This window comes from Lactuca saligna, chromosome 5, assembly GCF_052625555.1.
Source record: "Lactuca saligna cultivar CGN05327 chromosome 5, ASM5262555v1, whole genome shotgun sequence".
Taxonomy (NCBI): domain Eukaryota; kingdom Viridiplantae; phylum Streptophyta; class Magnoliopsida; order Asterales; family Asteraceae; genus Lactuca; species Lactuca saligna.
In genome coordinates, this window is record NC_136421.1 from 284301508 (window position 1) to 284327203 (window position 25696).

General features: G+C 36.5%; 1 protein-coding gene and 2 long non-coding RNA genes across 3 annotated transcripts; 1 reads left to right on the plus strand and 2 right to left on the minus strand.

Moving 5' to 3' along the window:
* Nucleotides 1–3621: 3621 nt before the first annotated feature.
* LOC145045555 (uncharacterized) lies at nucleotides 3622–5570 on the minus strand. The gene is made up of 3 exons (XR_013681847.1): nucleotides 5455–5570; nucleotides 4165–4235; nucleotides 3622–3739 (listed from the first exon to the last, which is right to left on the minus strand). It is a non-coding gene; the product is annotated as an uncharacterized LOC145045555 (long non-coding RNA).
* A 662-nt stretch (nucleotides 5571–6232) lies between these two features.
* LOC145046805 (uncharacterized) lies at nucleotides 6233–7078 on the minus strand. The gene has a single exon (XM_078995065.1). It carries the CDS (start codon nucleotides 7076–7078, stop codon nucleotides 6233–6235), a length of 846 nt encoding a protein of 281 aa, XP_078851191.1.
* A 16552-nt stretch (nucleotides 7079–23630) lies between these two features.
* On the plus strand, nucleotides 23631–25085 carry LOC145046315 (uncharacterized). Its single transcript, XR_013681994.1, has 3 exons — nucleotides 23631–23700; nucleotides 24133–24198; nucleotides 24924–25085. It is a non-coding gene; the product is annotated as an uncharacterized LOC145046315 (long non-coding RNA).
* Nucleotides 25086–25696: the final 611 nt, after the last annotated feature.

Sequence of the window (25696 nt, forward strand, 5' to 3'; positions counted from 1 at the left end):
GCATATCGCTAAGTCGAAACTTCGAAAAATCATAACTTCCTCCTACGAAATCACATTTAGACGTTCTTTTTATGCACGTTGTAACACCCTGTTTATTTATTAGATAAATAAATAAATTAATGATGGAATGGTAGCCCTAAAATAAATAGTAATATATCAAAGGATGGTCTCGAGGAGTTAACTGACATGATTTTAGAGGTTAGGGGTTAAAAGTGTAAGTTTCAGATTGGTTTCGTAAATATTATTGAAGGCAGGGATTAAAGTGAAAGTTCCAGACTCAGTTTGTAAATATTTTTAAAGGCAAGGGCTCCGTGGTAATTATTGGGACTTAATTCGAAAGAAAAGAGAAGAGAGGGTTGAAAATGTCATAATTGGGAATTGAGGGTTTAAAAAGATAAATTATGGATTAGTTTTCTAAAGATTTTAGAAGATAGGGGCTGCATTGTAAATCTCGGACCTAATTTGTAATATATTTAGTTGGCAGGTGTTGGAAGGGTAAAATATGGGCTGAATTTGAAAAGGAATGAGAAGGGAGGGACTGTTTGTGACATTATGGGAAAAGGTCTAAAGGTATCGGGTATATATTGATCTAACCCTAACCCTAGTCGTCATTCTCACAGCCGCATCCCTCCATCCATAGAACCTCTCGCCGGCAGCCACTTCCACCCTTACAATTCCCGCCGCTGCGCCACCTTGTGGCTCCCCAATCGCCTCCTCCTTTCATTTCGTTTTTCCGATCAGAGAATGGATGAGAGTAACCGCAGGGCTGCCACCACCTTTAAACTCCTCTCCAGCCGCCGTCGCTAGCCATTTTCGGGAAGGAAAAAGAAACGCCTTGGTGTTGGTCGTTGTTGCTGCTCCCGGCGATGGATCTCCTCTCCTCTCCGTTCGGTTTTATTGCTATGTCATCTACTGCCAACCGTAGGTGTGTCCGTCAGCCTCCTAGCCGCCATAGGAGTCGGAATAATCCGCCACGGTGTCGGATGTTGCTGTTGTGAACCGCCACTGCGTTGCAACTGGGAAGATGCGGTCGGAGCTGCTCCGTGTCTCCTTTTTCTTTCGTTCTGCCACCTTGCGAACGTCAAGCCGCCGCCTTAAGCCGCCGCTGTTACCACTCGCGTTGTTGCTTCCGCCGCCTTAACGTTTTCTACGACTTTCGTTTGGATCACAAGGCTAAATATTGCTCTACCGTAAACTCAATATTTACATCATGCAATGTCGTACCGGTTCTGTCGCAAAACTTCGACAGGTTATAACTCTTTTGTTTTAACTCGAATTTTGGCATTCTTTATATATCCGGAACTCTTGTCACGACTACTACAACTTCCTTCATAGATATTACGCTCATCTAATATTTTATTATTATGCATACTTTCATTCTTAATTCATTTAAGCCACACAATTAAGCATAAAACACATAATACTCAAATAATACATTATTATTATTTCAAAATGAGTTACAAAGGTTAACCTAGACTATTACATCAATATTAATGCCTAGCCTAGAAACAAGGGCGTTACACATGGTCCATTTCTGGTTGCCTTCACCAAGACAATTTGATAGGATGGATATTTGAGAAAGAGGTTCTTTATGATTTACTAATATATTATAAGTATAATATATTAATTGAGAAATCATATTATTTAAGCAGTATTGATCAAGAATTAATTTGGAATTAATTTAGTGATCAAAAGAGACTAATTAAATTAACGGGGACTAATTATGTAAATTAGTGATACATATGGTTTGGTTTATTGATCCATGATGGGCTAAGTTTATGTAAGAATCCATAAAGAGTTAGTCAACATCAGTGATGGATAATAAGCCTAAGTGTAAGAATTAGGGTTACATGAGACTCTTGGATTCTACACTATATATGTAACCCCTTTATGCACAAAATGGACACACTAGTGATCTTGGAGATGCTATAGATGAATTTTGGTGCCTAGAAACTCTCTCTTAAAGTCTTTATTTGTTCATGGTGTTTGTGACTTGTTTGAGGCATCACACTTAGGGTGCTAAGTCTTAAAGGCCAAATACATCAAGCTACAACAAAGAGGTAATCATCTAATCTACATTTATGATTCAAGTATCAAATTGTATGCCAGTTGTAGGCTTTATGCTTTGGATATTTGATTGCATGTATAACTAAATAAAACTTAGATCCAAAGCATTAGGATTGTATATGCACCATAGGAGTGTTGTAGTACATAAAACCCAACAGTTGTTCCATAAAGACTGTACCAGTTAGCTTTCCATTTATGAAGGCGTTATTTACATCTAATTAATGTAAGGGCCATTTGTGCATCACAACTAAAGATATAACTATACGAATAGTAGTAGCTTTGACTACAGGGTTGAAAGTGTGAGTGTTGTTTATCCCAAGAAGTTAACTGAAACCTTGTGCAATCGAGCGAGCTTTGAGATGTTGCATTGTTCTGTCCGAGTTGTGTTTTATGCGATAAACCTATTTAGAACCAAAAATATTTGAGGTACTTGGTTGAGGGACCAAGTCCCAAGTATTATTGGAGCATAAAGCATTCATTTCGTCTTACATGGCGGGTAACCAAGCGGGATTCTTTGCAGCAGATTTAAACCCACGTAGTTCGTTAGTAGCAATAAAGCTTGATGCAATGGAGATTTTTAGAGATAAGCTAGATAAACCAGATGTCTTGGTTTAAAAATTCCTGCTTTGGATCGGGTGACCATAGGATGAACCGAAAAAGAGGGTTGAGTTAATGCACCCGTGAATATAGGTGAAGCAGGAGAAACTGGAGATTGCAAAGTTGTTGGCGAAGGTTGTGTAACAACATCTGTTGTTGGTGAGGGTTGTTCAACAGCATTTGTTAACATTGATTGATCAATATCAACCGATGGTGATGACTAAACAACCGGAACAGTAATGGGAACTTCAGGTGCGTGACATAAAGAATACAGAGAACTACTGAAGTGGATGAGGCATCAGATGTTTTGTGTGGAAGAGATAATGATGCCAAGTCTTCAAATGTTGAGAAAACCAATTTTGTTGGATCAGATTCAGATGTGATGTCACCAAAAGGAAAACTTTGTTCATCAAAAACAACATGAGGAGTGGTGTAAATACGATTTGATGATGGGTCTAAGAAACGATATCCCTAATATTGAGAATTGTATCTAATGAAAACGCATGAGATGCTTCGAGGTGCCAACTTGTTTGTAGAGTATTTGCGTAAGTAAGGGAAAACTCGACACCCAAACATTTTAAAAACATTATACTTTGGTGTGGAATGATAAAGAAACTCAAATGGACTCTTGTAATCAAGAATCTTGGAAGGAAGGTGGTTAATAATGTAGGTTGTTGAGCTAAAAGCATTGACCCATAGAGAAGCAGGTGCACTTGCATTAAAAAGCATAGCAAGACCTATTCAGTGACGTGTCTGTGTTTTCATTCCGCCTGACCGTTTTGTTATGGGGTGTGAGTACATGATAAACGATGATGCGCGCCATTTTTTATTAAAAGAGTTCTAACATGTTGATTAGCAAATGTGACACCCAATTTTTTTTTTCAAAAATTTTAAACTTTTAAAACGCATCTTAAATTAAATTAAAACAACTGAAATAGTCATAACATAATGCATCAACTTAATAATCATATAAAATAAAGTGCGGAAGTAATAATAATAATAAGGTCCCAACAAAATAACTAGTAGCGATGTCCCGATGCTCCATGTCAAGCCTTAGCCTCTTTAATCTTAACACCTGAAAAGTTATAAGGGAAAAACGTAAGCACGAAGCTTAGTGAATTCAAACACAGACATTGTACTAACATTCATATTTACTAGCCCTAATCCATTTTCCAATTATAATGATAAAGGCAAAGAACGAATCAATGTCTATATTACGAGAAGGACTTGTAGGTTTGAACCGCACCGGGAAGATCCCGTATATTTGGCCCTAATCACCGCACCTCACGAAGAGTATTACGTTGGTGATCTTACCTACCCACCGCACCGGTAAATCCGTATCCTTTGGTGGTGTCCCCATATCCATAATTAGTTACATACAGTGCACATGTACGAATTAAAACAATACTTATATAGCATGCTTTTATAATAAATTCAAATAATCACACACGAGCTAACTAGCAAACACAATCATCAATACAACGGTGTGAGAGAACTCACCTTGAGTGAGTATTAAGGATGTCTAACAATCAAATAATGCTACCAATCTTGAGCAAACTTCAAAACCTCACCTAAGAAGGACTAAAGGTTAGAATGGAGAAGTAATGAAGCTATGAGTTGAGAAAAGAGTGATCACAGCAAGGTCTCTAAAACAGACCTGCTGTTTAAAACGGATTTACTCCAAAATATAAAACAGAAACATAGCTTTAACTAAATTTTATAGGAAACTATGATTTCTTAGGATTCCACAAATATAAAGAACTCACTCTAACTCCAAAAGATGAATTAAATATGAATTTTACAAAATGGTGTATCACTTCTGTCTCCAACAATACAGTCAAGTGATGTTGGCCAATTCTACCCAACTTGTGAGTAGAATTCGTCCAAAAAAAAAAATAAGAGAATTAAAGGACATACAAGTGAAAGTCTCAGAGTTGGAATTGAATGAAAATCATCTCTCAAACTCCAGATATAAAATTCACATTGTGGACAATCACAGCACTAGCAAAAGCTGGTGACTGCCCACTGACCTGGAGTGTGGATCCATTCTAACCAATTTATAATTGGAAATAACACCCCATATTCTCCAGATCTTAAATTCATAATATAAGTAACATATAGAAACTTGGAATCACTCTGGATCCTTTTCCAAGACTTAGAAATGATGAAAACAAAATGACATATCAGAACAGACCCGGATCAGACCTAACAGAAAAGATGCCATTATTTCACATAGATAAAGCCCTTATCAGTGAGGTTGGCCTGCTTAAGAAAGTTAGCCAACTCAATTTGTGAACTTTTGGATCTGGTTTGGGGTCCGTTTGAGTTCTAGAGATCCAGATATGATTTTTACAAAATGACTACAGATCTGATGGAAAACAGAATCGTAGCCACCCGTGATTCCTTTTTGGCTTATCCATCCTTCTCCTTTTGAAACACATTTTAAGATGTGTTCATCATCCCAATTCAGTCCCCATGCTAATGGTGGTACTAAAAAGGGTTAGGGATCATTAGGATTTCATTTAGCCACAAGGATGTAATAATAATCAACATGAAAATAAACATAAGCACATAAAATCATCATTCTCCCTTTTAGGGTTTCCATGATCTTTTGCCACATGTAATCCCCTAGATCCATCATCCACCATATATGGGGTGAAGATAGGATCTTGAGATGATGTATAACATACAATTACAAATAAAATAAGAAGGAGAAGAAGTGAAGATGAAATCCTAAAACTAGAACAAGGTTATGAATCAAGTTGTAAGAAAGGATAAGGAGGTTCATACCAATACGAATCAAGGCTGGAAATGAACAAGAATTAAGCTCCAAACAGCCCCTTGGCTGCTCTTGATCCCAAAGAGAGAGAGATGGACGATTTTTGAGAGAGAGGGAGGGTTTAGAGTGTTTTCCTTGTGTGTGTTCCAAATGATTCAACTTACACATTAAGTACTATTAACTAGATGGACTTTGCAAATAGGCCCATAGCCCATGGACTTCAATAAAAGGAGTTTACAAGATGATCAAAAGAGTCCAATAACATAAGAAATCAGACATTGGTTAAATAAATTAACCCAAGGTTACAAGGATAATTAAATTAAAATAAACAAACATACCGAGAAAACCCGGGGCGTTACAGCAAACTCGGTCCCCCATCACTTTGAAATGTTTTCATCTTACAAGAAAACTGTGTTTGAACAAATGCTAGAAAAGCATTATGAACAATGATGAATTCGGACTTCAACTTTAATGGATAAAACCATGTAAAGCGCGAAAAATCATCAAAAAATATGAAATAATATTGTATCTGTCTTTAGAAGGGACGGGTGTCGGTCCCTAAAGATCACAATGAATTAAGTCAAGGACATGTAAGGATCTTTTAGCACTAGGTTGAAAGGGAAATTTCTTGATTTTAGATAGCTGACATGAAGAGCAAACATGTGGTTTTGGTAATAAAGAAGTAGCAGATAAAACACCCAATTTATTCAATAGCTTAATAGTATCAAATGCAACAAGCCCTAATCTATTGTGACATAACTCATAAGATGCACGTAATGTAGAAGACTTTCAACTAGAAAGAAAAACTTGATGTCCTTGCTTAAGCATGTACAGCCCGTTCTCACATTTCCCCCTTGCTAAGATTTCCTTTGTTGCTCTATTCTGAATGGCAAAGAATGGTTTAGAAAATAAAACATCAACGAGAGAATCATTAGTTAATTTACTAATATGTGAAATGGAAGAAGCATTACCATTTCCAAACACAACATGATCACGTACAGTGTAAGATGTGGTTGAATCCAATGATTTAGGAGATGAAGTCATGTTGGTTGTTGCACCTGAATCAACATACCAGTCAGGTGAGTCATTAGTTACATGACACTGGGTGTGAAAGTCTTGAGCCAAATTTGCGTTGGTAACGGGACCTTGGTAAGCATATGATGCCAAATCTGGACAGGAGCTTGCGTGATGACCATTGGTCCTACAAAGTTGACAATGTGGTGGACGATGTCCACAACCTCGAACACCATTATTAGAATCACGTCCACAACTATAGGAACGACCATAATAGGTGTTTCCACGAGAATGAGAGGCTGATGAGGGTTGCCGATTTGCAGTGAAGGCAACAACATGAGTAGATGAGTCGTGAATGGAGGTGAGGAACAACTCATGTGATTCTGCTTGTGAGACCAGATCACGAAAAGGAGGAGTAGGTTTGATTGCTCGATAAGTGGTGGAGAATGTTTCAAATGATGCTCCAAGTCCGCAGAGAAACCAATGACATTTGTCAAGTTCATTCACATGATGACCAATTGCAGAAAGATGATCACAAAGGCCCTTGAACTTGGCACTAAACTCAGAGACAGTGGAAAAACCTTTTTGAAGTTGTCTAAGAGTATCCTTGAGTGTTTGCATCAATCTTGAGAATCATGTCGATAGTCTCGTTGGAGAGAGTTCCATACCTCGTGGGCAGTAGTTAACCCTAATGTGTCAGCCATAGCGACTTCGGATAAGGAAGCTTAGATGATAAGAAAAGCTTTTTGATCTGCTTTCAAGCCATGCTACATAGTCAGGATTTGGAGCACAAACACCAGCAACATCAGATGGTTTTGTTGGAGGAGGTGTTGATAAGGAACCATCAATGTGGCCCGACAATTTATGATAAGCAAGAAGTTTGGATCTGATTTCGCTAAAGCAAGTAATTGGTGGGAGAAAGCTTGACTGTAATCATGTGAAGAATAGTAGCTAGAGACAGAGGAGAATCTGAAGTTGAAGAAGAAGAATCGCCGGTGGTCATGATGTAAGTTTGGAAGGAGAATCGGAACCTTAATCTGATACCATATAGTGATTTATAGAATTCACCTTAAAGATCTCATGTATTCCACATTCTATCTATAATACATAGATATACAATAAAGTAACAAAGTAATATTAAAATATAGGAGATAACATAAATCAACAACTATCTTGTATTATCTCTAATCCCCTCTTATAGCACATTGACAAATTTGGAACTTAAGTGCATTATAACGACTAAATTACATTGGTTGTCATCTTTCTACATTTTTAATCTTAACTTTTTGGATTTGATATTAGTAGTTCTAGTAGTTCTCAGGGTTTACAACATTTTATATCATATTTTTGGTAAAATCTGTGAAAAAAAAAACTTTATTTTTACACCGTATGAAACTTTCATTTGCTATGAAAATACTTATTGAAGATCCCTACTACTATTAAAAAAAACTAATTAGTGAACAATAAGTTTTTTAGGTCAAACCTGCAAAATTACTATTTACAATGTGATTTTTTTTTGGTGTTTTCAAATGTTAGACCTACGAAAACAAAATATTTTGATTTTTTTTATTTTTAAAATTTTTGGACATTTTGTCTCGTAAAAAATATGAATATTTTTACTATATTGACTTTTTATGTATTCGGTAGTTCCAACGGTAATTTTGTAGATAGAGCTCCAAATTTAAAAACCTTAACTTTTGCACAATTTTAGAAAAAATGATAATTACCAAAAAAAAATTGATACTCGAAGATGATACGCATTTGTGAGTTTCTTATTGGGTAATCCGGCTCATAAAAATAAAAAGAAAATTTGATTTATTATAAAAATATATTTTTGTTTTGTTCATATTTGAGTAATTTTTTTTACACATCTAAGTAGCGAATTGGTTAGAAGTGTTCGCATATGATCATTATAACTGGCTGTAGCAAATTACAGCTTACATAACATATATGTGGCAATGATAATTCCCGAGGAGGGTAATGAACTATTGGTTTTATTCACATTCAGGTATTTCTTTTTCTTTTCTTTTTGTTCACATCCGACCATCTAACTTGTTAAAGTTGTTCACATAATACCATTGTTTTCAGTAATTTAAATCGGTAGTTGAATTCGCTCACCTAACTTGTTAAAGTTGTTCACATGCTACCATTATTTCTAAAATCAAGACATTTGGTTCGATCTGACACAAGAACATCATTTGTTTCTTAGGGTGGGGTTTGAACCACAGGATTAAACTTTTGTTTTACGATTATTATCCTAATGGAAGCTTGAGCTCACTCATCCATTGCGTTGGGACTGGTAAATGAGGAGCATAGTTGGAGACTATGTATGAGGTTTAATAAGTGGTAGAGTGAGAGAGTGGGAGCCAATTGAGGTTTCTGGTTTTGGTCTTTCGTATCAAGTCTAGCCAGCCTAAAATTACCAAGGTAGGGTAGTAGGTTCGGACTCAATAACACATTCATGGCTTTCACATCTCCATGTAAAATAACAAGTACACAATCATGATGTAGATATGAGAGAGCATGAGTCATGCCTAGTATAACGTCGTACCTAGCTCCCCACTTTGCCTCTCGGTTCCCAGTTCATGCACCATGGAAGAACGACCTCAAGCTTCCATTATGATAATAATCGTAAAACATAAGTTTAATCGTTTGGTTCGAAACCACCCTAAGAAACAAACAATGGTCTTCTACCAGATCGAACCAAGTGGTTCTTGTGTTTAACCGAAAATTGTCACTTTTGTCCAAAAAGTTTTAGACAAGCACCACTAGTCATAAATAAGATTTTTGTTGCAGCTTTGGTCCAATTTTTTTTTGAAAATATTTAAAATGACACATTTTACCTTGGTATTTTATTTTTCCATTTTTTTTTATTTCTTTAACATTTTTTAATTAAAAAGCAAAAAGAAACCACCCCATCCCTACCTACACTTACTCAATGTCGGAGCAGTCGCCGAAATCTGGAATGATCAAGCGGTGAAACTTCAGTTACCGGAAAATAAAATCCGACAAATATTACTCTCCTCTCGCTTTCTATCTATCTATTTCTCTCTCTCTCTCTCTCTCTCTCTCTCTCTCTCTCTCTCCAAATAAACACTCAGACAAAAATAAAAAATCTAAGATATAATAACATATACAAAAACCAGAAATAATTAAACACACATACAATAACGAACCTAGAAATGATTAAACATAGTGATTCAACGCAGATGAGCCCAAATACATACATTTGTTCAATATCTTATATACAAAAGACAAATTATAAAATGGTCCATATGGTTTGTTGAAAATTGCTATTTTAGTCTAAAACCTTGATTTTGCTGCGAGTTTGGTCCAAAAAATTTGAAACCTTTTATAATGACAGATTTTTCCATTTATATTTGTTTTTTCATTTCTATTTACTATTTAACTATATCCTAAATAAAAGAAATCTAACCCATCATCCCCTCCTATGTCCTACAAACCAGTAGCCTCCATCTTTCATAAACTAGCTCTCTCTCTCTCCCTCTCTCTCTCCATGAACCACCGTTGACACCGCCCTTTTGGTCGGATATCGACACCTTTTCATTTCATCGTCTCTGAATCATCGCCACCTTTCCCCCTCAGCTCACCAAATATGTCCTCCCCGTTCGTCGATTCAGGGTTTGTAAAACAACCACCGACAAACAAATATCTTCGGCGATGATAAATGTATGGTTTCAGATAGGTTGTCACACTCTTTCTCCCTCTTTTATTCATCGGAGCCGTTACCCTAAATCCTCACGACGAACAGACCCAGCTCTCCATCGCGGTGGCTCTAAAAATCCTAGTAGTGGTGGCTTTGAAAAACCCTAGTTCTACTAGCGACTTAAAGATGTTTGTCCTCCAGATCTGCAAACAAACATATGGCTTGGTCGGAAGATCATATGAGAAGAATATTTTGAAACCCTTGGTATTTTGCTCCGGACAATATATAGCTTAAAGATGATGTTGCTTCGACGAGCGTTGTGCGTTGAGTCAGGTTTAGTGTGACAAACTTGACATCACTCCCTCTAGAGAAATTAAATATCCTTCTACCTTTTGTTTACTACTAATCTTTCTATTAGTGACGGAGCTTGAACATTTATTTTGGGGAGGCCGAAAGTATAATATATATGAAAATCAGAGAGCAGGGGGCCACAACATAAATTTAATATTTTTTTTGGCTAAATATGTATAAAAAGTTTAGAGTAAGGGTTATTTCTAACAAAAAAATCAGGGGGGAAGCTTCGGTCCATGTTTCCTATCAATGTGAAGTGACGATAAGTATCTGATTTTGATAAAATTAATAATATTTTAAAGGATCGAATGATTTGTCATTCAATGTTTAATCTGAAATAATAATGGAGAATATTTAGTTTCTCCTTGCTCTATGCTCTATTATGAGTAGTTTAATCTGAAATAATCAAAATGCTAGGGATCCCTCTTCAAAAGAGCATGACCAGAGCTTTATTTTTTTTTGTGTGTGAACGTGAACGTGTATAGATAAAAGATAAAATGATGATAAGGAACTGAGTCACGGTTGGATATTGTTTTAATTTAATATTACATCAATCATTGAAATATATTATAATATATAAATGAATATTTATCAATCATTGTTCTTTTTTTCATTGCTTTGCTGTTGATAGATATTTCCCCCTTAATGCTATTAAATGAAAATGCCAACCAAACGACATGAACAACAAGCGGAAAATTACAAAATACACGTAGATACACTATTTACCGAGACCTGATTAAATATTATACAATGATTGATTATTATGTTTTTTCTAAGAATATTTTCCATTTTTATTATCATGTAAAATATTTTGTTTTTTTATAAAATATAAAATATCGTAATGTTTTATTCATCTCAACACTACCTTTTCATCTATTAATGACGACATATATAAGTGTTTTTCATATTAATAATAAGTTTCTATATTTAGAGTCTAGGTGCTGTATCATGTTCCAATTTGCCGGCACAGCCAATTTATCATGTACTCTTTTTTAGTAGATTTCAAAGTAAATTTGGGTTTATAACAGAAAAACATTCTTAGCATTTTACATTTAAAAATAAACTATACATATAACTAGGTTGACCTTCTTAGGTTGATGCAGAAGGTTCATTTGGATTCTTCCTCGGATAGGTTGGGGTGGTTACATGATATCAGCTCGACCATTTTTGGATGGTGGTATGCTTGTTACAGGGAATAGGGAGATTTGTTGGATTAATTGGGTTCCAATTAAATTGAATATTTTGTTATGGAGGATGAGGTTACATAGCATTCCCACTAGAGAGATAATTTCTAATAGCAGTATTGTCTTGGATTCGATTCTAAGTCTCGTTTTATTTAATGCAGCTGAGACGATTGATCACATTTTTACATGTTGTGTGGAGCTTGGAGATATTTAAAATGTGTTGCGGTTTGGTGGGGATTCCAGATCACTGACCTGATCTCCATTTAGTCTTTACTTACATGGTGTGATTCTAGTAGGTTGACGAGTAGACAATGCAAGACGTTACAAACAATGGTGATGACAGAGTTTCAATGTATTTGGAAATTTAGAAATTTCATTATTTTTGGAACGGTAATACCTAGGAAATCCAATATCTTTTAGAGTAAATTACACGAATGGTCCCTATGGTTTAGGGTAATTTTCATGTTTGGTTCCTAACTTATTTTTTTAACTCGAAAAGTCCCTACTGTTTGTTTTTGTTACGTGATTGGTCATTGTCTTACCTAAAAAGACTATTTTGTCATTGATTTTCTAATTTATTTATTTAAACAAACTCCCAACCCCACCCCACTCATATTATCTTATCTACCTCATCATTTTTTCCTATTTAAATAATAGTCTTTTTAGGTAAGATAGGGACCAAAAACGTAACAAAAATAAACAGTATGGACCAAACGCATAACAAAAACAAATAGTAGGGACCTTCCAAGTTAAAAAAAATAAGTTAGTGACCAAACACGCAAATTACCCCATATCATAGGGACCATTTGTGTAATTTGCTCTATTTTTATGATGTGGTTGATAGATCATTTGTTTCAATTTCCAATAGATCTAGGAAAACTAGATTGAATTGAGTTTTTTGGCTTCAAAACCCAAATTTAGCTTATGTTTATTTGTAATGTGTGTTTTCTAGCTTCTAGCTAGTGTTTTTTTAATAAAAATGAACGGTTCCAAAAAAAATTAACCATAAATGTATGATTCTTTTTAAATCTTTCATTTACACTATTATTTAAACAACTATGATTACATTAAAAATTTCTCAAACACATAATATTAAATAAGGGAAATCTCCGATAAAATCTTAATATTTTGGGTCAGTTTACGTTTTAATCCAAACATTTATTTTGAACAGAAAAGTCTCAGTTATCTAATTTTATACGATAATCTATCATTTTCTATTGAAACTGTTTCGATAATTTGGACAAAATATAAAGTAATCGGGATTTAAAAAAAAATTCAGACTAACCGGAAAACTGACCTAAAATATTGGGATTCTTTTGGAGCCTATTAAATAAATATAATGTCTCCTTGCCTATCCACTTTAAATTAATCATAATTAAACTAAAATTAAGTCACGTAATTTTATTAGCTTTTTCGGGATTTTTAAATAAATTTTAACAATTATAAATTTTAAGCATGAAATAATGATATTGAAGTCATGGATGATACTTAGGGGTTAATTGATATCGTGTTGATCAGGTCTGGTCAGTACTTTTTGGTTGAATCGTTCCGCTCAGTGTGTTTGATAAATGGTAATTTTATCTGACCTGGTCAGAAACTGCTTACCCATCTCCTGAATCGGTCCCATAAAAAAAAAGTAGCTGACCCATTATGTGATGCTTTAATGACTTTCTGTCCTAAATAAAAGAAGACTGTAACATCCGGATTTTGAGGTACTTTGTAATTATTTCTCTTTTTGATATTTAGGGCTGCCACGACGTGGTGAAGGACCACCACGACGTGGCAAGTCAATATTAAAACGCGGGTTTCATTTAGCCACCACAATGTGGCAACCGACTGATGGAAAAAAAAACCTAATTTTATGGGTTGCTTCCTATTTAAAGGAATGATGAGGCTAGGATTAGCACATCCTTAGCCTCCATCAGCCTCATCAAGCCTTGAAGAAACCCTAATCTCTTCCATCCATTGTTGAAGCTCTTTTTGGTGCTCTTGGGAGCTTTTGAAGGAAAAAGGATGAATTATTGAGCTAGGATCCAGCAAACATGTAACATCTTGATTTTCAGGTATTTTCCAATTCAACACTTGGTTGGTGCTTGTTTTGCAAAATTGTCCCTAAGGGGCAATTTTGTAATTTTGGCCATTGCTTGCGTACGTTGGGTGTACTCTGAGTACGTTGGGTGTACGTAGCCAGGGTGCAAACCCTAATTTTTAGGGTATGAACCCTATTTAAGCATCTTTATGGCCTCATGCACCCTCATATCTTCAACCCCCTTTTTCATTTCAGAACCCTAAAGTGTGTGAGTTTCTTGTGAAGCTTGAAGAGCCTTTTGGTGTCATTTTAGAGCTTTGGGAGAATAAGGGAAAACCTTGAGGTTGTGGTGTTTCACTCAAGGCTTTAGATCCAACATCTACTTCCCTTTGTGCATCTTTTGGAGGTATAAAGCACTAACCTTGATGAGTATTTCATTTAGATCTAGTTTTAGCTTAAAGTTGACACCTTTTTGTTCCAATCTTGATCTTTGTGAGCATGGAATACTCCAAGACATTTGAGTTGTCCTTTCAGATGTTTTAGGGTGTGTTATCTAATAAAAATGTCATCTTGGACATTAGTTTCTTTCCATGCATGATCAAGATTATCTTAATGGGTAAAGAAGCTAGGGTTTTTGATGTTAAGGTCTTAAGAGCCATGCAAAACCATAAAGTTGGAAAATTTATGATTAAGGAAACCTTTTTAGGGTCTAGATCTGGATTTTGGACATAAGAGCTAAAGGATTAAGCACTTAATGGATGAAGTTGAGGGCATCCAAGTATGTTGGGTGTACCAAAGAGTACGATATGTGCATGTGGTCAGCTCCCCGACTATGGTCAACCTTGTAGTACCCCCTGCATACGTATCGAGTATGCCCAGTGTACTGAATGAGTCAACTCGTTTAACTCAGTTGACTTTGACCTGGATTTTGTGTAACGCTCGCAGATCCGGGCTAGTCAATTTAGAGGCAATAGGGGTCGAAAATGACTTTTCGACAAAAGATTATTTAGAATAAATAATCTTAACCAAGTTGTAGAATATGTCACAAGGTTTCCGTACATATAAAGAACGCCGAAATCCGAGTTATAACGAAGAAGTTATGGCCCGTCGAAGTTTTACGGCAAAACCGGCACGACACCGGGAAGCATAAATAGTGAATTTACGATAGACCAAGATTTATCCTTAGCAATATAAACGAAAGTCGTATAATATGTTAAACTAAGAGCGTCGATAAAAAGAACGCCCAAATCTGACTTCGTATGAGGAAGTTATGATTTTTCTAAGATTCGACTTAGCAGTGCACGGCCCGAAACTCGAATTTTAGTTCGAGCGGTTTTTGGCTTACGCGACCTAAATGAGAGTTGAAGATCTCATTAATAGGAACTCAACGGTAAAAAGACAGACGAAAACGGAGTCCGTATAAAGGAGTTATGAATTCTTCGCGGTCATTTAACAGTCTTTACGCCTCCTACTGTTAAATTTAAGACCGGTCGAGAATTAGCCGACGGATTCTAAACGAAAGTTTTAGATCTTGATTTTACCTACGCGTGGATATAAAGAACGTCAAAAACGGAGCTCGTATGCGAAAGTTATGATTTTTCTAAGTTTGAGGGCTGATACGCGATAGGGGGTGACGTGGCACCACCAGAATTGGACACGTGGCACCACCAGAAGGCCACCACATGGACCAAATCGACGAGTCATGACTCAGACTTGGCGAGTCCACCAGTCAGGCCTCCTATAAATAGAGGTGTCGGGCATTCACTTCTCTTCACACCTCTCCAACATTCTTTCTCTCTCTAGTTTCTCTCTCTAGCCTCCCAAACCCTCCCTAAAGCCTAGGTAAACCACCTAGCACCCGAAGGAAGCCTCGAGACTCCCGGAGTCCCGAGAAAAAGGGTCTTTCGGCTTGGAAACGCTGCTCCAGTGAAGCCCGGTTTTGCGAAAAACCCGCTGTAAGTAAGCTATGCCTACGCTATCTTTAGTATAGCTTATGTTTTAATATAGTAACATTATTAGGAACTTATAATGAGTATTTGGGCTATTATTATGAGTTATATTGAGTGTTATTCAACGCTTATATAATAATAATAATAGTTAGACTATTAATTAGTCACGGTTATCGTTAGACTAAACCCTAGTGGTACTTGTACTAGGTTTTATCGAAGGAATATCGTTTTGAGAGTATCGAAGCGCTGTCCGAGTGCTGAGTCACCACCTATTCAAGTGAGTGCATGGTCCCTTTCATCTTACACATAGATATGAAGTATTTTAATATAAATTACGTGTTGTGTGTGCATATTATCTGAATACTTGCTGTCTATGTTGGGTGAAAGATTTTTATACATGTTTTAAATGATTTAAACTGTATATGTATTTTATATCTACAAAATGTGTTGGGTAAAAACATGGGTAGATGAAATAGTTGTTTTGTGATAACACGATGTTGTCAGTGATCCAGTCATCTAGTGGAGTATAGATGAAGACCATGGGCGATACTAGATGGTCCGATGGAACGCTAGTAAGCTCGTAACCTGTAGGTGTTTTTGAACTATGTGCTCATTAGGTATTTTGAACTGAGTGTGTTCACTATGTATCTATGAACTGAGTGTGTTCACTAGGTATTTTGAACTAAGTGTGTTCACTAGTTACTTTTGAACTAAGTGTTTACCAGATGTTTCGGACTACGTGTTCACCAGATATATTCTATAAGCCTTGGTAATGATGGACTTCGTGTAACGCCCGCAGATCCGGGCTAGTCAATTTAAAGGCAATAGGGGTCAAAAAACGACTTTTCGACAAAAAGATTATTTAGAATAAATAATCTTAACCAATTTGTACAATATGTCACAAGGTTTCCGTACATATAAAGAACGCCGAAATCCGAGTTATAACGAAGAAGTTATGACCCGTCGAAGTTTCGCGTCGGAACCGGCACGGTGCCGGGAAGCGTAAATAGTAAATTTATGATAGAGAGAGATTTATCCTTAGCTCTCTAAACGAAAGTCGTAGAATATGTTAAACTAAGAACATCGATAAAAAGAACGCCCAAATCTGACTTCGTATGCAGAAGTTATGAATTTTCGAAGTTTCAGATTAGCGATGTACAGCCCGAAATTCGAATTTTAGATCGATTGATTTTTAGCCGACACAACCTAAACAAGAATCGAAGATCTCGTTATTAGTAGCATAACGATAAAAAAGACAGACGAAAATGGACATCGGATAAAGAAGTTATGAGATTTTAACGGACCAATCTTGTCCCGGCCTGTTAAAAATATAACTTTAAAAATAAAGTCAAAATTAGCCGACGGAGTCTAAACGAAAGTTGTAGAGTACGTCTCCACCTACGCGTGGATATAAAGAACGTCAAAAACGGAGTTCGTATGAACGAGTTACAAATTATAATAGCATATTTACGTATTAAAATAAAGTATAAATCATGTATACGTACACATATATATACATATGTATATATCATTAGAAAGGTATCGACGATGCGGTCATTATAAGACTAATGTTGAGTTCTTTCGACATTAGTTTAGTACAAATATCATTAAATCCATTTAAAATAGTATTATAGAGGGGTGTTTAGTTGTTTATATAACTAAAAGGTCATTAAATAATTATGGAGGGTAGTTTTTGAAAATTCAATTAGTATAAATAAGAGCCTTGGGCTCTCATATTTCTTGCACCATTCTCTTGATTCAAGAGTCTCTCTCTCCTTATCCCCCGAGCATTTCGGTCCCTCGTGATTCGAATTCTCTTTCTGTAGTTTTAGTATAGTAAGGTGAGCGCTGAAGCGCTGCACGAATCTTTCTTAGAAAGATTCAGCGACGAAGTTCTGCCCCTGTAGAGCCCGACTCCTAGCTAAAATCCCATTGAAAGTAAGTTATGCTTACCCTATTTTAAATATAGTTTATATTTAAAATTAGTATTGTTATTATAATATTATAAAAAATATTTGAGCTATTATTATGACTTATATAAGTGTCGTTATAATATCTTTTAACTACTCGCGGTACGGGGAATCTGGTTTAAAGGGCCGCATAGGGTTGTTGGATTTCAGAAGTGCTATACGCCAAAATGGTCCTGCCCTCCGGTGTTTTATGTCTGTCCCCTGTCTGTACATAGTAGTTGGAAAGTATTGTTTAAACGCTTATATAATAATAATAATAATAAGACTAATAATTAGTGACGGTAATATTAGACTAAAATCTAGTGGTGATAATATTAGGTTTCGTCAAAGGAAATTATTTTAAAGTAAACGAAGCGCTGTCCGAGTACCGAGTCACCACCTTCTCAGGTGAGTGCATAGTCCCTTTCATCTTACACATAGATATGAAGTATTTTATATAAACTACGTGCTATGTGTGCATATTATCTGAATACTTGCTGTCTATGCTGGATGAACGTTTTATACATGTTTTAAAGAATTTAAGCTGTATACGTATTTTATATATACGAATATGTTGGGTATGAGATGGGTAGATGAATGATGAGAGATAGAAGATGATACATTGGCAGTTATAGACTTAGTGTCTATGGGACAAACACCGGTAGCTATGGACTTAGTACCTGTTAAACGTTGGTAGCTATGGATTTAGTACCTGTTGGGAATTGGTAGCTATGGACTTAGTACCTGTTGAACATTGGTAGCTATGGACTTAGTACCTATTAGATAAAGACTGGTAGCTATGGATTTAGTACCTGATGAATAGACCATAGCAGCTATGGAATTAGTGCTTTATGAACGAACATTGGCAGCTATGGATTTAGTGTCAGTCCTATAACCCTAGAGGTAAGGGACTTCGGAATAAACGAATGCAGGATAGATGACTCTTAGGTTAAATCCTTAAAGAGTAAAGAAGATAATGGGGATGGGTAATTGGGTTGATTGTTTGATTGAACATAGTAATTATATTATTGTGGGTTGAAAACCCTATGTACTCACCAGGTTTCCCAACCTGACCCACTCAGTTTATGTATATCACAGGTGACGAAGTGAAGTGACATTACACTGAGAGATTTAAAAGAGATGTAGATCACTAGTGTAAATCATTGTAAGTTCTGTTTATGCTTATGTTTCGGTATTAACGATGACATCCCAAACATTTTAAAATGAAATAAATACGTTTCTTCGAAAATGTTTTAATAACGTATTTACCATGTTTTTCTGGGAACAAATTCCGCAACCTTTTTATAAAATGAAGTACTCTGATTTTTATAAAGCATAAACAAAATCGGTCTTTTCTGGCCGTGATTTTGGGGATGTCACAGTTGGTATCAGAGCATTAGTTTAAGAGAACTAGGAATATGGATTTATTTCTAGACTTAAACTTAGAATGCTAAGCGATGATTGTGAGGTGTGAGCACTAGCTTATTTTAGGAATAATGCCTAAATTGCTTTTATGTGCTAAATGCTTTGCGCATGATATGATTTGTTCGGATCTATGGTCTATTGCCGACCGGATCTGGAAACCTTATGTGTTTAGGATTCTAAGCGTTTAACTACGATATTAGAACTAGCATATAAACGTTTCGGGGTGATAAGGATGATTTAAGACGTCAATCCTAAATTAAGATCTAGATTCACCTTATTCGGTGTAGAGATCAAGATGGAAAGAACCCGTAGCGGAAACGTAAATGCGAATGGGAACCGAAACCAACCCCCAGTGGTTCAGCAAATACCTGTTGCTGAAGAAGTTGCGCCTGAGCCAGTCACCATGGCTGGAGTTCAAGCCATGATTCGGGCTATGTTAGCTGAACAAAGGGAAGAAATGAGACAAATGTTGAACAGGGACGAACCTACCGTACATGTTGAACCGACGGAGCCAGTTCCCGAGCAATCTGAGGAAGGGAACTACAGCCGCCAAGTGAGTCAAGTAAGGACTCAAGGTGAGCAAAGGGATGGCCCAGAAGGGAGAAACAACAAGGATGGGCGGATGTACAAGAATTTCTTGGGTGCGAAACCACCAAGTCTCTCAGGAAGCCCGAAGCCGGTTGAGATTATGGATTGGATCTCTGAGATGGAAATGGTGTTTGAGAGTTGCAGCTGTAACGAGAAACAGAAGACTGTCTTCGTAGTAAGACAGCTGAAAACTGGAGTCTTGAGCTGGTGGAAGCTATTGGCAGATACGATGCCACGAGGAGAAGCCTTAAGGATGTCGTGGGAAGAGTTTTTGGAACAGTTGAAAATTCAATACTGCTCGGAGATAGATCTGATAGACCTAAACAATGAGTTTCAGAACCTGAAGAAAGGAAAGATGAGTGTTGATGAGTATGCCACCGCATTCACCGAGAGGATGAAGCTATTCCCCTACTTGGTGCCTACTGAACTCTCCAAGATTGATAGGTTTGCTAACGGGCTGCCCACTGACTTTGGCCCAATGGTCAAAATGACAACTACCTTGAAAGCAGCTGTTAGGGCAACTAAGAACGTAGAGGCCCAGATAAGAGAAAAGGGTCTAGAAAAAGATAAGGTAGGAGAGAAGCGGAAGTTTGAAGGATCTTCGAGGCCGAACAAGGAAAGCAAATTCTCAAAGCTTGGAGGAGCAAATGGAGGTGAAGCAAGATGGTGTGATAGATGCAAGAAGAAGCATGGTGGAAAGTGCAACGAAGAAGTGACTTGTTACAAGTGTGGGAGGACTGGTCACTATTCCAAAGACTGCACGCATAATGACAAAGTATGCTATGGATGTGGAGGCAAGGGGCACATGTCCAGAGACTGCCCAAGGAAAAATAAAGCAGCAAGACCAGAAATGCCACCAAGGCCAAGGGCATTTCACATGATCCTCGACGAAGCAGAGAACCAGGCGAGGAATCAAGAATGAGGACTTCTTACCCGAGGATCGGATTATGCAGTAGTCATAGTTTCGTATGATGTAGCCTAGTAGAGGCATAGTCTAGGGTGAACTTGAACACCTATGTAATCGTTTCAAGAAATGATATAAAACCTTCGTTTTGTTATCTGATGTGTTGAATGATTGTATGAATTGCTGCATGGTGACTTGGGAAACTGCGAGACAATACTTGGGACGAGTATGAGTAGGTGTGAATGGTAGTAGAGGCCTATACTACCGGAAGCACAGGACTCACACTTGGATCGGGGAAAGTCACAAGGTTACCAAGAAGCTAGTAATTGATTTCATTTTTTTCAAGTATGTCATTACCATCGTTTCGATAATGACTAAAAAGATTGTTGATTCCGATCCTAGTGGTCATACCAAATTGAGTCCGACTACGATGAGTATGTTGCGTGATTCAGGGAACCAAGTTCAATGTAGCGTCCGACTTAAACCAAACAATTGAAATCAAAGCGATCAATAGAAGTATCGCGTTGTTGTTAAAGAAGTTGGTAGCCAGAAACGCTACATGTTAAAGTGTGATTATATCACATTAGAACATGAAGGAAGGCATAGTATATTTTAGAATTTAACTCTAAGAGACCTAAGTCTAAACGTGCATCACATGATGATAGGTCATAATTTGAAGTCTAGCCTGAGGTAGAGAGCAGGTGCACGATCGAGTACTGCTTACAGTCAATGAGTCTAAGAGATAGACTTGAAGGAATATAGAAGTTATAATTATTACCTAGGATGAAGAGATGACGTATGGAGTCATTATACGAGCCCTTTTTCGTTGATGATTCCGGGACGTAATCATCCTAAGGGGGAGATAATTGTAACGCCCGCAGATCCGGGCTAGTCAATTTAAAGGCAATAGGGGTCAAAAAAACGACTTTTCGACAAAAAGATTATTTAGAATAAATAATCTTAACAAATTTGTACAATATGTCACAAGGTTTCCGTACATATAAAGAACGCCGAAATCCGAGTTATAACGAAGAAGTTATGACCCGTCGAAGTTTCGCGTCGGAACCGGCACGGCGCCGGGAAGCGTAAATAGTAAATTTATGATAGAGAGAGATTTATCCTTAGCTCTCTAAACGAAAGTCGTAGAATATGTTAAACTAAGAACATCGATAAAAAGAACGCCCAAATCTGACTTCGTATGCAGAAGTTATGAATTTTCGAAGTTTCAGATTAGCGATGTACAGCCCGAAATTCGAATTTTAGATCGATTGATTTTTAGCCGACACAACCTAAACAAGAATCGAAGATCTCATTATTAGTAGCATAACGATAAAAAAGACAGACGAAAATGGACATCGGATAAAGAAGTTATGAGATTTTAACGGACCAATCTTGTCCCGGCCTGTTAAAAATATAACTTTAAAAATAAAGTCAAAATTAGCCGACGGAGTCTAAACGAAAGTTGTAGAGTACGTCTCCACCTACGCGTGGATATAAAGAACGTCAAAAACGGAGTTCGTATGAACGAGTTACAAATTATAATAGCATATTTACGTATTAAAATAAAGTATAAATCATGTATACGTACACATATATATACATATGTATATATCATTAGAAAGGTATCGACGATGCGGTCATTATAAGACTAATGTTGAGTTCTTTCGACATTAGTTTAGTACAAATATCATTAAATCCATTTAAAATAGTATTATAGAGGGGTGTTTAGTTGTTTATATAACTAAAAGGTCATTAAATAATTATGGAGGGTAGTTTTTGAAAATTCAATTAGTATAAATAAGAGCCTTGGGCTCTCATATTTCTTGCACCATTCTCTTGATTCAAGAGTCTCTCTCTCCTTATCCCCCGAGCATTTCGGTCCCTCGTGATTCGAATTCTCTTTCTGTAGTTTTAGTATAGTAAGGTGAGCGCTGAAGCGCTGCACGAATCTTTCTTAGAAAGATTCAGCGACGAAGTTCTGCCCCTGTAGAGCCCGACTCCTAGCTAAAATCCCATTGAAAGTAAGTTATGCTTACCCTATTTTAAATATAGTTTATATTTAAAATTAGTATTGTTATTATAATATTATAAAAAATATTTGAGCTATTATTATGACTTATATAAGTGTCGTTATAATATCTTTTAACTACTCGCGGTACGGGGAATCTGGTTTAAAGGGCCGCATAGGGTTGTTGGATTTCAGAAGTGCTATACGCCAAAATGGTCCTGCCCTCCGGTGTTTTATGTCTGTCCCCTGTCTGTACATAGTAGTTGGAAAGTATTGTTTAAACGCTTATATAATAATAATAATAATAAGACTAATAATTAGTGACGGTAATATTAGACTAAAATCTAGTGGTGATAATATTAGGTTTCGTCAAAGGAAATTATTTTAAAGTAAACGAAGCGCTGTCCGAGTACCGAGTCACCACCTTCTCAGGTGAGTGCATAGTCCCTTTCATCTTACACATAGATATGAAGTATTTTATATAAACTACGTGCTATGTGTGCATATTATCTGAATACTTGCTGTCTATGCTGGATGAACGTTTTATACATGTTTTAAAGAATTTAAGCTGTATACGTATTTTATATATACGAATATGTTGGGTATGAGATGGGTAGATGAATGATGAGAGATAGAAGATGATACATTGGCAGTTATAGACTTAGTGTCTATGGGACAAACACCGGTAGCTATGGACTTAGTACCTGTTAAACGTTGGTAGCTATGGATTTAGTACCTGTTGGGAATTGGTAGCTATGGACTTAGTACCTGTTGAACATTGGTAGCTATGGACTTAGTACCTATTAGATAAAGACTGGTAGCTATGGATTTAGTACCTGATGAATAGACCATAGCAGCTATGGAATTAGTGCTTTATGAACGAACATTGGCAGCTATGGATTTAGTGTCAGTCCTATAACCCTAGAGGTAAGGGACTTCGGAATAAACGAATGCAGGATAGATGACTCTTAGGTTAAATCCTTAAAGAGTAAAGAAGATAATGGGGATGGGTAATTGGGTTGATTGTTTGATTGAACATAGTAATTATATTATTGTGGGTTGAAAACCCTATGTACTCACCAGGTTTCCCAACCTGACCCACTCAGTTTATGTATATCACAGGTGACGAAGTGAAGTGACATTACACTGAGAGATTTAAAAGAGATGTAGATCACTAGTGTAAATCATTGTAAGTTCTGTTTATGCTTATGTTTCGGTATTAACGATGACATCCCAAACATTTTAAAATGAAATAAATACGTTTCTTCAAAAATGTTTTAATAACGTATTTACCATGTTTTTCTGGGAACAAATTCCGCAACCTTTTTATAAAATGAAGTACTCTGATTTTTATAAAGCATAAACAAAATCGGTCTTTTCTGGCCGTGATTTTGGGGATGTCACACTTCGTGTCGATTCCTTAGGATGATCCTTAGGAATAAATAAACGAGGAATAGCTGATTCTTAGGGTAGATCCTTAAGACTAAAGAAGATAATGGGGATGGGTAATTGGGTTGATTGTTTCATTGTTTAAACATAATAATTATATTATTGTGGGTTGAAAACCCTATGTACTCACCAGGTTTCCCAACCTGACCCACTCAGTTTATTTATATCACAGGTGTTGATATGAAGTCACTTTACACTGAGAGATTTAAAGAGATGTAGATCACTAGTGTAAATAAATGTAAGTTCTGTTTATGCTTATGTTTCTGTATTAACGATGACATCCCAAACATTTTGAAATGAATAAAATACGTTTCTTCGAAAATGTTTTAATAACGTATTTATCGTATTTTTCTGGGAACAAATTTCGCAACATTTTTATTAAAAGAAGTACTTTGATTTTTATAAAGCATAAACAAAATTGGTCTTTTCTGGCCGTAAAAATGGGGATGTCACATTTTGACCTAGGGGTATTTTAGGTATTTTGATTTGTATGTTGAGATTGTGTCACTAAAATCATTAAGGTGATGGGTAGAGTTGATCTCAGAGAGGCATGTTATTCATCTTTCTTATCTGTATGTGAGATGAGTTTTCTCACTGTATCCATGGGTCGAAGGCACCAATGCTAACCCATTATGGTGTACTTAGTTTTATAGATGTTATGTGGCTTACATGAGTTTGTATGATGGGTTGAAATAAACCCTAGGGTGGGGCCCACTATCATATGTTTGGGTTGAAATAGACCACAGGGTGGGGCCCACTATTGTATATCGGGTTGAAAGATATTCCAAGGTGAGGCCCTAAGGAGGGCCCCATATGTGTTGACCGGGTTGAAATACACCCCGGGGGGCATATATGAATATCGGGTTAGTTAAAACCCATAGTTAAGCCAGTTGTATGTTTTGGTATGTGGTACTTTGGGAACTCATTAAACTTTGTGCTTACAGTTTCTGTTTATGATTTCAGGTACATCCGGTTCGAAAGGGAAGGGCCCGACGTGACGGCACATCATCCTCCCCTCATGATTTCCACATTCTAAATAATTGTACTTTGATGTTTTGAATACTATGATATGGTGTTTGATTTTGAACAATTGATGAATGAATTGATAGACTTCCAAATGCAAAATTTTCTTATTGTTTTTGGGACGTAACAAAACAAGTTTTCATCTTTACCTTAGCAATCTTCTGGAACTTTGTAAGTGTCCTAAACTCAACTTTTATCATGTTAGAATGCTAGATCTTGAGCTTTGTCTCGTAATCTTCTTCTTCTAGTTAGTTCGAATGGTGGGATCTCATAAAGTTTGCAACTTTATGAATCTTTGGGACATTTGATGTAGTTTGTGGTTTGGATATGAAGCTTGGTTGTATTTTGAATTCATGCATGAGATTTAGGTCATAAACTCTCATTTTGACCTAATATGGGTTCAAGACATGCATTGGACATGCATGTCTATAATGCACCAACTTTCATGTTGGTTTTAGTGTTTGAAACACTTCTAGAAAAGATGGACTTCGAACTTAAAGAAATAAGTGCTTAATGGTTAAGTTCATGCCTTATAGCCATTACGAGTTTGTGGTGATGCCTTTCAGGCTCACCAATGCTCTAACCGGGTTCATGGACCTCATGAACCGTATGTGTAGGTCAAGGTTGGATCTATTTGTCATTATATTTATTATTAATATCTTGGTCTATTCTAAGACCAAGGATCAGCATGAGGATCACCTACGAGAGGTTCT

Coding starts and splice junctions, on each gene's coding strand:
- LOC145046805 (XM_078995065.1), bottom strand. CDS start 7,078: ATGCAAACACTCAAGGATACTCTTAGACAACTTCAAAAAGGTTTTTCC.